This window comes from Salvelinus namaycush, chromosome 29 (assembly GCF_016432855.1).
Source record: "Salvelinus namaycush isolate Seneca chromosome 29, SaNama_1.0, whole genome shotgun sequence".
Taxonomy (NCBI): domain Eukaryota; kingdom Metazoa; phylum Chordata; class Actinopteri; order Salmoniformes; family Salmonidae; genus Salvelinus; species Salvelinus namaycush.
This window is the reverse complement of record NC_052335.1, coordinates 7622744-7633529: the sequence shown is the minus strand read 5'-3', so window position 1 is coordinate 7633529 and position 10786 is coordinate 7622744. Positions and strand designations below refer to the sequence as shown.

The 10786-nt window shown below is 44.4% G+C and overlaps 2 protein-coding genes across 2 annotated transcripts in view; one reads left to right on the top strand and one right to left on the bottom strand.

Moving 5' to 3' along the window:
• Positions 1-1551: 1551 nt before the first annotated feature.
• fbxo16 (F-box protein 16) lies at positions 1552-4335 on the bottom strand. Its single transcript, XM_038968044.1, has 7 exons — positions 4240-4335; positions 4128-4163; positions 3529-3735; positions 3086-3250; positions 2771-3015; positions 2425-2518; positions 1552-1878 (listed from the first exon to the last, which is right to left on the bottom strand). Exons 1-7 carry the CDS (start codon positions 4333-4335, stop codon positions 1627-1629), a joined length of 1095 nt encoding a protein of 364 aa, XP_038823972.1. The 3' UTR covers positions 1552-1626.
• A 2266-nt stretch (positions 4336-6601) lies between these two features.
• The window catches only part of fzd3a (frizzled class receptor 3a), a 29367-nt gene continuing 25182 nt past the window's right edge, over positions 6602-10786 (top strand). The window contains exon 1 of the mRNA XM_038968842.1: positions 6602-6814. Within this exon, the coding sequence (XP_038824770.1) occupies positions 6602-6814 (213 nt within the window). The remainder of the gene's footprint in view (positions 6815-10786) is intronic.

The window sequence follows — 10786 nt, the reverse complement described above, 5'->3', positions numbered from 1 at the left end:
CAGTATGTAGTACTGTTCTCAGTACTGTAGTACTGTACTTCCTCTGTATTGTATACCAGTGCTTCTCAACTGGTTTTGCCTCCGGACCCAAATTGGTACCCATTGTCTCAGTCGCAACTAAATATTAGCACTACAAAAAGCCACCTGGAAAAATATTTGTAATGCTATATTTATAGTAAATGTAGCAATGTATATGACAAGGGAACAACGTTCCCACATTTTCTATTGTCAATACTAATTTTACCCATGATTGATGAACGTTTGTATGCTAACTGGTATGAGACCACAAAATCAACCAAATCTGCTAAATGACACTGATAATAGCTCTATATTGAAATGTAAAAAAAAAAATTGATCATTTCTACACCCTTTACCTGGTTTTAGTAGTTTAAGTGCAGACTGGAGTATTTTTCTTCACCCCAAAACGATAACAATTTTAATTAGACACCCGCGAACTATTTCAAACCACTCGTGATCCAAATTTGGGTCACAACCAATGTTCCCTCTAAACTGTGCGCGCATTTCCTCCAGGACTGCTGCGCAGAAGAAATGCAAGAGATTGAACTTCACTGAGTTCGCCCAATTAGTTTGCAATATATAGATCAACGTTTTTTCTGTGATCGAATTAACATATCAGCCCCTTTTCAATGCAACAAATCTAATTTTACAAGATTGAGTCTGATTTTGTTGTAGCCAGAGCGCATGGAGTAGAGTGAATGCGCTTTTCAGATCTGCGCCGCCCGTGTGCACATTTATTGATATTCTTTGCTAGTTAGCGAATTATTAGCCCAGTTATAGATAAGTATAGGTCAGCAATGGGGAGTTACTGCTTCCTACAAGAGCACAAAACATGTAGGCTACATTTCAACATGTCTTTGAAAAGCCAGTCCGGTAAAATGCTTGTCTTAATTAAAGGGGCAGAGTTGTATTTTGAGACAGGCTTGAATAAGCCAATAGGCAGAGGGGTAGCGTACATTGTCTAATTCTCTGTATGGTAATAATTAATTGTAATTTGTAAAGGGGTTTCTTGCATCATACAACCCAAGGCAATTTACAGTCACCTATTTGGTCCATGGTCTAAAACGGTATGGGTACTGTTCACTGTAAACGCGCGCCGGAAGTTGCACAAAATTCTCACAATGTTGAAGTTTCTGCTCACAAGACCAAAAAATATGCTCAGCCCCCCCCCCCCCAAAATAGAGGGAACATTGGTCAGACTCCAGTTGAGAACCGCTGCTGTGTTCTGTCTGTGCTACAGTACTAACGTGCTCCACAGGGTGGCGATATAGTTCACTTGTATCCTCCGAGGCTGTCCCTCAAAACAGTGGTGTTGCTGAAACCCCAAACCATGTAAGTCAGTTATACATCATACAGAACATTCAGGCGATGAAAGAAAGCATTCATTGAGTAAGAATGTAATGTCACGTGTTTCCTTGGACACAAGTTTCCTTTTTGATGGAGAGCTCATTCTGTTATAGTTCAACCAAGAATGTACATTGAAAGGATTGGTCATCTATTGTCTTACTAGGCGTGGTCCTGTGTGTCCTCTGCGATGGACAGATTTAAGGAAAGTAGGAAAGAAGAAAAGGAGGAAGGAAGGGAGGGAGAGAGGAAGGAAAGATGTTTCTAACTAGGAGTACTCCTGTTTGTCCTCATTGATGCCCTCAGTCCTTCCTGACTGAGCCTGGGCACCGCTGACCTCACAGGACCAGGTCGTATCCCAGCGTTCCATTGGCTCGACCGCGACAGGCTCTTGGCTGTTGCCTTGGTGACAGGGTACTCTAGGCTCTGTGTGGCCCATTGGGGGCGGAACCGGTTCTGCTTCTGGTGTCCTGCTCCAGAACCCAAACCTGGAGTCAGGTCCAAGGACAGGAACATCTAAGGGGGAGAAGAACAGATGCAAAAAAATTATATTTTGATGCATGCCTACATGGTATACTGTCCGTATTGTCCCAATCTGTGTCTAAGTTGCAAGGTGACACGATAAGTACAGTCCTCTTATTGTATTCTTTAACAATATATATATAGGTGTGTTTTATCTTTTAGTTTGGTATTTCTGCTGATAAAATGTGTGGTATTTCTGCTGATAAAATGTGTGGTATTTCTGTAAACGGAAACACTTAGAATGTTCAATGACAGTGTTCTCTCTCCTCCTCCCCTGAAGCAGCGACAGCGTTTTTGTCCTCACTGAGACACACACACACACACACACACACACACACACACACACACACACACACACACACACACACACACAGAGTCCCCCTGGGTAGCGCATTTACATGAATTTCCATGTGAAGTCTGTTCAATATGCATTATGTCTCTTGGTGTGTGTGTGTCTCTCCTGGGAATTCTAAGCATTCCCTTGGCTGTTATCCAAGATAGGGTCTTCAGACTGGTCATCTTCTGATGAGAGGTGCTTACCAATGACTTTGCCTTGCGCAGTTTATAATTGAATGCAGACAGCTCTTTCTTCTTTTCATTGTCAGTGTTGAAGACCCCTCTGCTCTTCACTTTTCTGGAAAACAGACCATTGTCACTGGAACACCAGGTCAAGTGACATGGGAATTCATAGGCTGATTTAACCGATGTCTGATTGTTCAATTCAATATTATACTTTATTTATAGCCTCGGGGGCAAATAAGAATTGATTGTGCTTTAATTTGGGAATGAATGCATTGGTTTGGTAAATGCTTTGTATTTCAAGACTGATGTACTTTTCACTACACACACATACACACTAACTACATACTAGAGGAAGTGGTCTTACGCTTGGTGGGCGTGCTCTATGGGGTCCAGATTTTCCAGATAATTGAATCGCACGGTGTCAGTGGGGTGTCTGTCTGCACCCCTCCACGGGGGTAGCCCCTTCAGCTGGGACCCTCCTGACCCCCTCGTGGTGCCGCCACCGCTCCTCTCTCGCTGGACCTCTCTGAGGAAGCTCTCTGATTGGTCAAACGTCACACTGTTTATGGACGTCACCTCAGGGACAATGAACTCCTGCTGTGATAGAGTCTGAACACACAAAAATGTGTCTGTTCCGTGCAGGTAGTTTTATACACTGTCCAGGCCTCCAGTCACTCACCTTAGGTTTGCCGATGTGAAGCTCCAGTACTGTCTCTATGTAGTGTCTCTTCCAGACCCCATGTTCAAATGGTGTGGGGGCAAAGTTGATGCACCAGCCCAGTTTAAGACACTTGGGCATCCATTGCTGGTCCAACTCAACTATACCCTTCCAGTGCCAACTCACCTGCCAACACAGGTACACAGGTACCGCTAAAATGGGCCAGAGCATGTCATACATTTAAGTGTTGTAATGTGGTGTCTAATAGCACATGTATGATGCTGAAATGACTGGGTGGACAGAGCTAGGAACCTATTATTATAGAATGAGAGAGAGAGTTAGTGTCTCAATTTCAAAAAATAAAATAGCTACACAATCTTCAGTCGCATAAGTTGTTTACTGTTCAATTTCTGCTACATATATGAACAAGACCAGAAACACCCATACCTCCCTTCTGTACCTACCTGTGCACACCTGCAAAGACTCCTGGGGTCGAGGAAAGAGAAGACATAGAGAGAGAGAACTCTGGGCAGGACAGAGGTGAAGTCTAGGTTCTCCTCTGGAACCCTCTTGGTCAGGTTCTGACGGAGGAAACGCAGCTGGCCCACTGAACACCGCGAGAAAAAGTCCTGTAGAACCGCCTTCCTCTGGCCGTCGCTCCACTTGTCAAACTAACAGACACACAGGGATGGCATCAGTTGATCTTAAGTGATGTCTACTGTCATTTATTTTTAATTTAACTAGGCAAGTCAGTTAAGAACAAATTATTATTTACAGAGAGTGGGTTTACTGCCTTGTTCAGGGGCAGAATGACAGATTTTTATCTTGTCAGCTTGGGGATTTGATCCAGCAACCTTTTGGTTACTGGCCCAACGCTCTAACCACTAGGCTACCTGCCGCCCCCAACAAGCACCTTCTGCAGATGGGGGTAAATAAAGTAGAATTGAAAAGCTGTAAAAGGATTGCTTATGTGGTTCTGATTGCATTGCTGTATGTCTAACCTATTCTCCATGGTTAATATTTTATCAATTTATAACCTTCCAATTTTTAGAGGCCCACTTACCCATTTTCCCAGCAGGTTTCTTCGCTCTTCAAACACCTAAAGAAGAGAGATATTTAATCTAAGTAGAAGATTACATTAAAACTGGATTGTTATAAAGTTTAGTCAACTTTACATTGTTATTAGACAGCTGGTGGTTAAGAGGTGTCCAGGCACTCATTTTGGTCTGCATCTTGGCAGAGGTTAGTGAGGTCCTCGGTGCAAAGGACATCTTTCAGCTGCTACAAGTCAGCAACAAGTCAGATCTGTGTGGAGGGAGAAGAAGACTGCATCACCTGGTAGATGCATTGAAGTGAATCGTCATTGGTTAGGGCTATCGCATGTGTATTTTTTTTGCGTTATTCACTCATTAAATCAGAGTAGCCCAAGTAGTCCTAGTCAGTCAATGAACAGTCACATAAAACCTACATAAGATACCTGTACTATTACTAGCTCTGCTATCTCTATATTACAGATGTGGATGGTCCACTAGACTAGTGGAATAGTCCTACCATCAATCTCCTCCGGCCTCTGATGCATGAGGAAGCATAGTTATCATCCCAATCACGAATCCTCAGTGTTATGTATTCGTATCTTGTCCATAGGATTACCAGTACATGTCACTTTGTTCTTGAAGCGTTCGTACAGTTTACCTGTTTCCATAGTAATGGGTGTACTGTGGGGTGCACCTCCCCCTCTCCTTCTCTACCCAACCCTGTCACCGTCGCCGCTTTGCGTAGTCAAGAGCAACGACATGAGCGACGCAAACACCGCTTGACACACAAGGGTGGCGCTGTTGCCACCGAAATACAATCCACACACACAAGGTGCGGCATGCATGTGGTTTCAATGGATACAATGTCACTGTTCACAATGTTGCAAATCACGCAGAGCATGTTGCACACATGATACGGATTTTGTCTAGTTTGCAACAAATGTTGCCATTCAGGGAGTTTGATGACTTCGTAGCCCATATTCTCCACATTTTTCTCACGTCTTTCCATTGGTATGTTATTCCTTGTAGATATAGGCCTTCAGTGCACGCACACACATGTCTGAACCTCATTCAAACAAATAATTTTGTCATTTCAAAACTGAAAAGGTAAGCATTTGAGTTCAGTTGGCTGCGCGTCTGTGTTTAATGCGCGCTCTCGCTCTTCGAGGACATCGGTTGTAAACCTGCTAGGAGAGGAGGAGGGAGAGAGAGGGCAGGAGAGGAGTGGGCTAGTCACTCATTGTTACGGCCTCGAGGAGCGGCGAAGACCCCTACACGTGAATTATCTTCCCGACAGAAAGGTAAAATCGTCTTATTTTATTATATATTTCTGGCACTCCCCTAGATATTTTCTGTTACAGAATTGCGGACACATGTATTGCCAACACCGCTGGATCGTAGTAACGTTAAACCATCGGGATACGCCTGGAGAGATTCAGTTTAGGTAGACTAGTCTACATACGGTCAGTATCAGTTGAGATGAAGTAGCCCAACCGTCATCTTTTGTTCCGCGTTCATAAAATGTTTATTAGTCGGATAAAATGTGTTTATCCATTAGGCGCAGTCGGAGGAGTGACCAGCTGGCTTTGACATATATATACTACTATAGTTTCATGTCATCACTGTTGTGTCTATTTACCGGTAGTTTTGTAACATGGTTCTAAGCATGTAATGCGCGACAATCCTGCCGAAGACGTCAGTAAATGCTATTACGCACAGTCATTTGCCTACAGTGCAAGCCACTACCACTATATTCAATTGTGAAATGTCACGTATTGTTTGAAATGTTTCGGGTTGTTTTACGTGTCATATTTGAAAGTGCATGGTCTGTGGAAAATGGCGTATTTAAAGAGACAATATATAATGCAAATTGCTATAACTTTACTATTATGGTGCCGTTAAGCTACTACAGAAATATAATTGGTGCACTAATTCACTTATTCAATATCCACCCACATACCAGATTATAATCCCCATGAACATGTTATAATGCATAAATTCTCATAATGTGCCTCTTAAAATATTGTGTTAAGAAGCATCATTAATTGTAGTCGCATTTGCAATTGTTTAAATTTTGTAAACATTTATTATCTCCCCTCTCTATTCTCCCCCCAGATCCCTTGACATCTACACTTATTGCAGGGATCCACTCTCTGATCCTAATCATTGTTCATATTCTGTGTATAATCACAGCGACCTGGTGAGAAGTGGTCCAACACCCAACGCCAGGACTCATGCTCAGGTGATGGAGCTCCTATGACTCAAGAGGGAGATGGAAACAGCCAGCCTAAGCCATGGCGTCCATCTTGGATTATACCCACACACACAGACTGTCACTCTCTGAGACCAGGAACAGGACCAGTCTCTCCCCTGACTGTCAATTACCTGTACCACGCGTGAGCTCTCTCTCTTGCGCCAACCTCTGTGAATGAGGGCGATCATTCGGACTGTCCCTGTGCCCAGCCTGGGTCCCTCCTTACCCCTGCCCCTGCCTGCGGGGACCATGGGGCTCCTGTGGGTGCTGTGTGTGTCCATGCTGATGGCTCCAGCAGTGGTGGTAGAAGCCATCCCCATGGAGTCTGCTGCTGGGAGCCACAGCATGTTCACCTGTGAACCTATCACCCTGCGCATGTGTCAGGGGCTGCCCTATAACTCCACCTTCATGCCCAATCTCCTCAACCACTACGACCAGCAGACCGCCGCGCTCGCCATGGAGGTAAACACTGACTCACTATTTTTCATGTCTCGCTCTCTCTCTCTTGCTCTCTCTCTCTTGCTCTCATTTCCAGGCTGTATCACATCCGGCCGTGATTGGGAATCCCATAGGGCGGCGCACAATTGGCCCAGCGTTGTCCGTGTTTGGCTGGGGTAGGCCGTCATTGTAAATGTGAATTTGTTCCTAACTGACTTGCACAGTTAAATTAAGGTTAACAAAATATATATAATGTGTCTGGATGTAGAGACACATACTGTAACTGTACTGTTTTACTGTACTGTCCTTATCTGTGCCAGACTCTATGGTCTGTCTGCCCCATGGACATCGTAACAGTAGCAGACAGTGCTACCATGGATAACTGCATAACCGGTAATGTTGATAATATCAAAGTGGTAGCCTACTTTTAGTCGGCTCCTCTAGCCCAGGGGACTGAGAAGATATTACAAAAACATTATGTGATAAATTAACTTTTAACATTTCTTTTGGGGCCATTTTTAAAAGCATCAATTATTAAATGACTCTGTGAAATGAAATGTGCGGTGGTCTAATCTGCTGCAGCAACCTGCTGTTTCTGTTGTGACAGACAAGCCCATAGCAACTAGAGACGATTTCAAGTCATTTCTGCTTTAAAGACTATAAAAACCCATTTTATGTAACAGGCTTTGCTTAGTGGGCTTAACATTTGGCTAGGATCTAGATCCACTCTGCTGAAGTGAAGTGAATTAACAGTCCTGTTCATGATACAATGTTTGATTCCAGCCGCTGCCGGATTAAGCTGCGTGTACAGTGCTTAATTTACCAATGTTTATTGCTCTAATTCCGTTATCTATGGAGCTGTGACACACTCACACATACAGTGCATTCGGAAAGTATTCAGACCCCTTCCCTTGTTCCACATTTTGTTACGTTACAGCCTCATTCTAAAATGGATTATAAAATATATATTCTTCATCAATTTACACACAATACCCCAAATGGCGAAGTGAAAACAGATTTTTAGAAATTGTTGCAAATGTTTTTCAAATAAAAAAACAGGAATGCCTTATTTACATAAGTATTCAGACCCTTTGCTATGAGACTCGAAATTGAGCTCAGGTGCATCCTGTTTCCATTGATCATCCTTGACACGTTTCTACAACTTGATTGGAAGCCACCTGTGGTAAATTCAATTGATTGGACATTATTTGGAAAGGCACACAGCTGTCTATGGAAGGTCCCACAGTTGACAGTGCATGTCAGAGCAACAACCAGGCCATGAGGTCAAAGGAATTGTCCGTAGAGCTCCGAGACAGGATTGTGCACAGATCTGGAGAAGGGTACCATTTATTTTTCTTCAGCATTGAAGGTCCCCAAGAACACAGTGGCCTACATCATTCTTAAATGGAAGAAGTTTGGAACCACCAAGACTCCTCCTAGAGCTGGCTGCCCGGACAAACTGAGCAATCGGGGAGAAGGGCCTTGGTCAGGGAGGTGACCAAGAACCCGATGGTCACTGACAGAGCTCCAGAGTTCCTCTGTGGAGATGGGAGATCCTTCCAGAAGGACAACCATCTCTGTAGCACTCCACCAATCAGGCCTTTATGGTAGAGTGGCCAGACGGAAGCCACTCCTCAGTAAAAGGCACATGACACCCCGGTTGGAGTTTGCCAAAAGGCACCTAAAGATTCTCAGACAATGAAAAACAAGATTCTCTGGTCTGATGAAACCAAGTTTGAAACCAAGATTGATGGCGTCAGGAAACCTGGCACCATCCCTACAGTGAAGGCAGCATCATGCTGTGGGAATGTTTTTCAGCGGCAAGGACTGGGAGACTAGTCAGGATCAAGGGAAAGATGAATGGAGCAAAGTACTGAGAGATCCTTGGTGAAAACCTGCTCCAGAGCGCTCAGGATCTCAGACTGGGGCGAAGGTTCACCTTCCAACAGGACAACAACCTTAAGCACACAGCCAAGACAATGCAGGAGTGGCTTAGTGACAAGTCTCTGAATGTCCTTGAGTGGCCCAGCCAGAGCCCGGACTTGAACCCGATCGCACATCTCTGGAGAGACCTGAAAATAGCTGTGCAGCGACGCTCCCCATCCAACCTGACAGAACTTGAGAGGATCTGCAAAGAAGAATGGGAGAAACTCCCCAAATCAAATTTTATTTGTCACATGCGCCGAATACAACAGGTGTAGACCTTACCGTGAAATGCGTACTTACAAGCGCATAACCAACAATGCAGTTCAAGAAATAGAGTTAAGAAAATATTGGCTAAATAAACAAAAGTACAAAATGTAATAAAAAGTAAATAGTCCGTGTCGCCATTTGATTAATTGTTCAGCAGTCTTCTGGCTTGGGGCTAGAAGCTGTTAAGGAGCCTTTTGGACCCATACTTGGCTCTCCAGTACCTCTTGCCGTGCAGTAGCAGAGAGAACAGTTTATGACTTGGGTGACTGGAGTCTTTGACCATTTTTTGGGCCTTCCTCTGACACTGCCTAGTATATAGGTCCTGGATGGCAGGAAGCTTGGCTCCAGTGATGTATCGGGCCGTACACACTACCCTCTGTAGCGCCTTACGGTCGGATGCCGAGCAATTGCCATACCAGGTGGTGATGCAACCGGTCAAGATGCTCTCGATGCTGCAGCTGTAGAATTTTCGAAGGATCTGGTGACCCATGCCAAATCTTTTCAGTCTCCCGAGGGGGAAAAGGTGTTGTTGATCCCTCTTCACAACTGTCTTGGTGTGTTTTGGACCATGATAGTTTGTTGGTGATGTGGACACCAAGGAACTTGAAACTCCCGACCCGCTCTACCACAGCCCCGTCGATGTTAATGGAGGCCTGTTCGTCCCTCCTTTTCCTGTAGTCCATGATCATCTCCTTTGTCTTGCTCACTACAGGTGTGCCAAGCTTGTAGCGTCATACCCAAGAAGTCTCGAGGCTGTACATTTGCAGACATTTCTAAAAACCTGTTTTTGCTTTGTCATTATGGGGTATTGTGTGAAGATTGATGAGCGATTTAAAAAAAAAAAATAAGATAGAATAGAATAAGGCTGTAACGTAACAAAATGTGGAAAATGTGAATTGATCTGAATACTTTCCTAATGCACTGTACGCACACCCAGAGCTGGCGGCTATAATGCATCAATGTGTCCTTGCCTTTGACTGTTGAGTGATCCTCTTTACATGCTTGATTGTTGGCATTTGAACTCAATCAGAGAGCAGCTGCATTGCCTCGTTAGGTTAATCTAGTGGCATGTATATCTATCTATGTAGATTCATCTATCCAGTACTTAGCAGGTTGCTTCCTTGCCTTTCCATCCCCCCCATCCATCCATCTGATCCATCCACCCAATGCTCCATGCCACCCAACCCCACTCTCCAACACTACCCACCTCTCTCTGCCCTGCCCTGCCCACTCAGAGGGGCGATGGAGGGGATGATACTGAATGTTGAGCTCTGTCCGCCCACTTGTTCCTATTCTACTAGTAGTGGACTGAGATGGAGGAGGCAGAGAGGGAGAGAGAGCGGGAGAGAGAGAGGGAGAGTAAGAGAGAGAGGAGGAGAGGGAGAGAGAGCGAGCGAGAGAGCAAGGGATATGTGGGAGTTATGTAAGTAACCTCTGCTCTGAATGTGCCCTGGCCTCGGGAGATAGAGGCACTACATCCCATCTGCACTAAGTGAACCCAGCTTATATCCCATCACATTCCCATGCCATTCCCTGTAGCATTCCCAAAATATTCCTGAGATCCCGACCTCAGTTGAAGGGGTTTAGTCAGTTGCGGGTCATAACCCAAAGTAGTTATCATTATTTGGCTGTAAAATGACTAGCATAAATACACAAAAACGACCCTAGATGTGAACCAGTTAGCAGTGTTAGCTTGACTTACTACTATATTATAAACCAGGTGAATGTATCTTACACTTGTTTAGTTTGAATGTGCACTAGACTAAGGCTTTTGGTTGGAGACAACAGTTCAGTTTGATTAGA

Bases quoted from the DNA above. Each gene is read 5' to 3' on its own strand.
- fbxo16 (XM_038968044.1), bottom strand. From the start codon at position 4,335: ATGTCCTTTGCACCGAGGACCTCACTAACCTCTGCCAAGATGCAGACC. The intron at 3,736-4,127 runs GTAAGTGGGCCT...TGTGTCTGTTAG, and splicing joins GAAACCTGCTGGGAAAATGG to TTTGACAAGTGGAGCGACGG. The intron at 3,251-3,528 runs GTAGGTACAGAA...CTGTGTTGGCAG, and splicing joins GTCTTTGCAGGTGTGCACAG to GTGAGTTGGCACTGGAAGGG.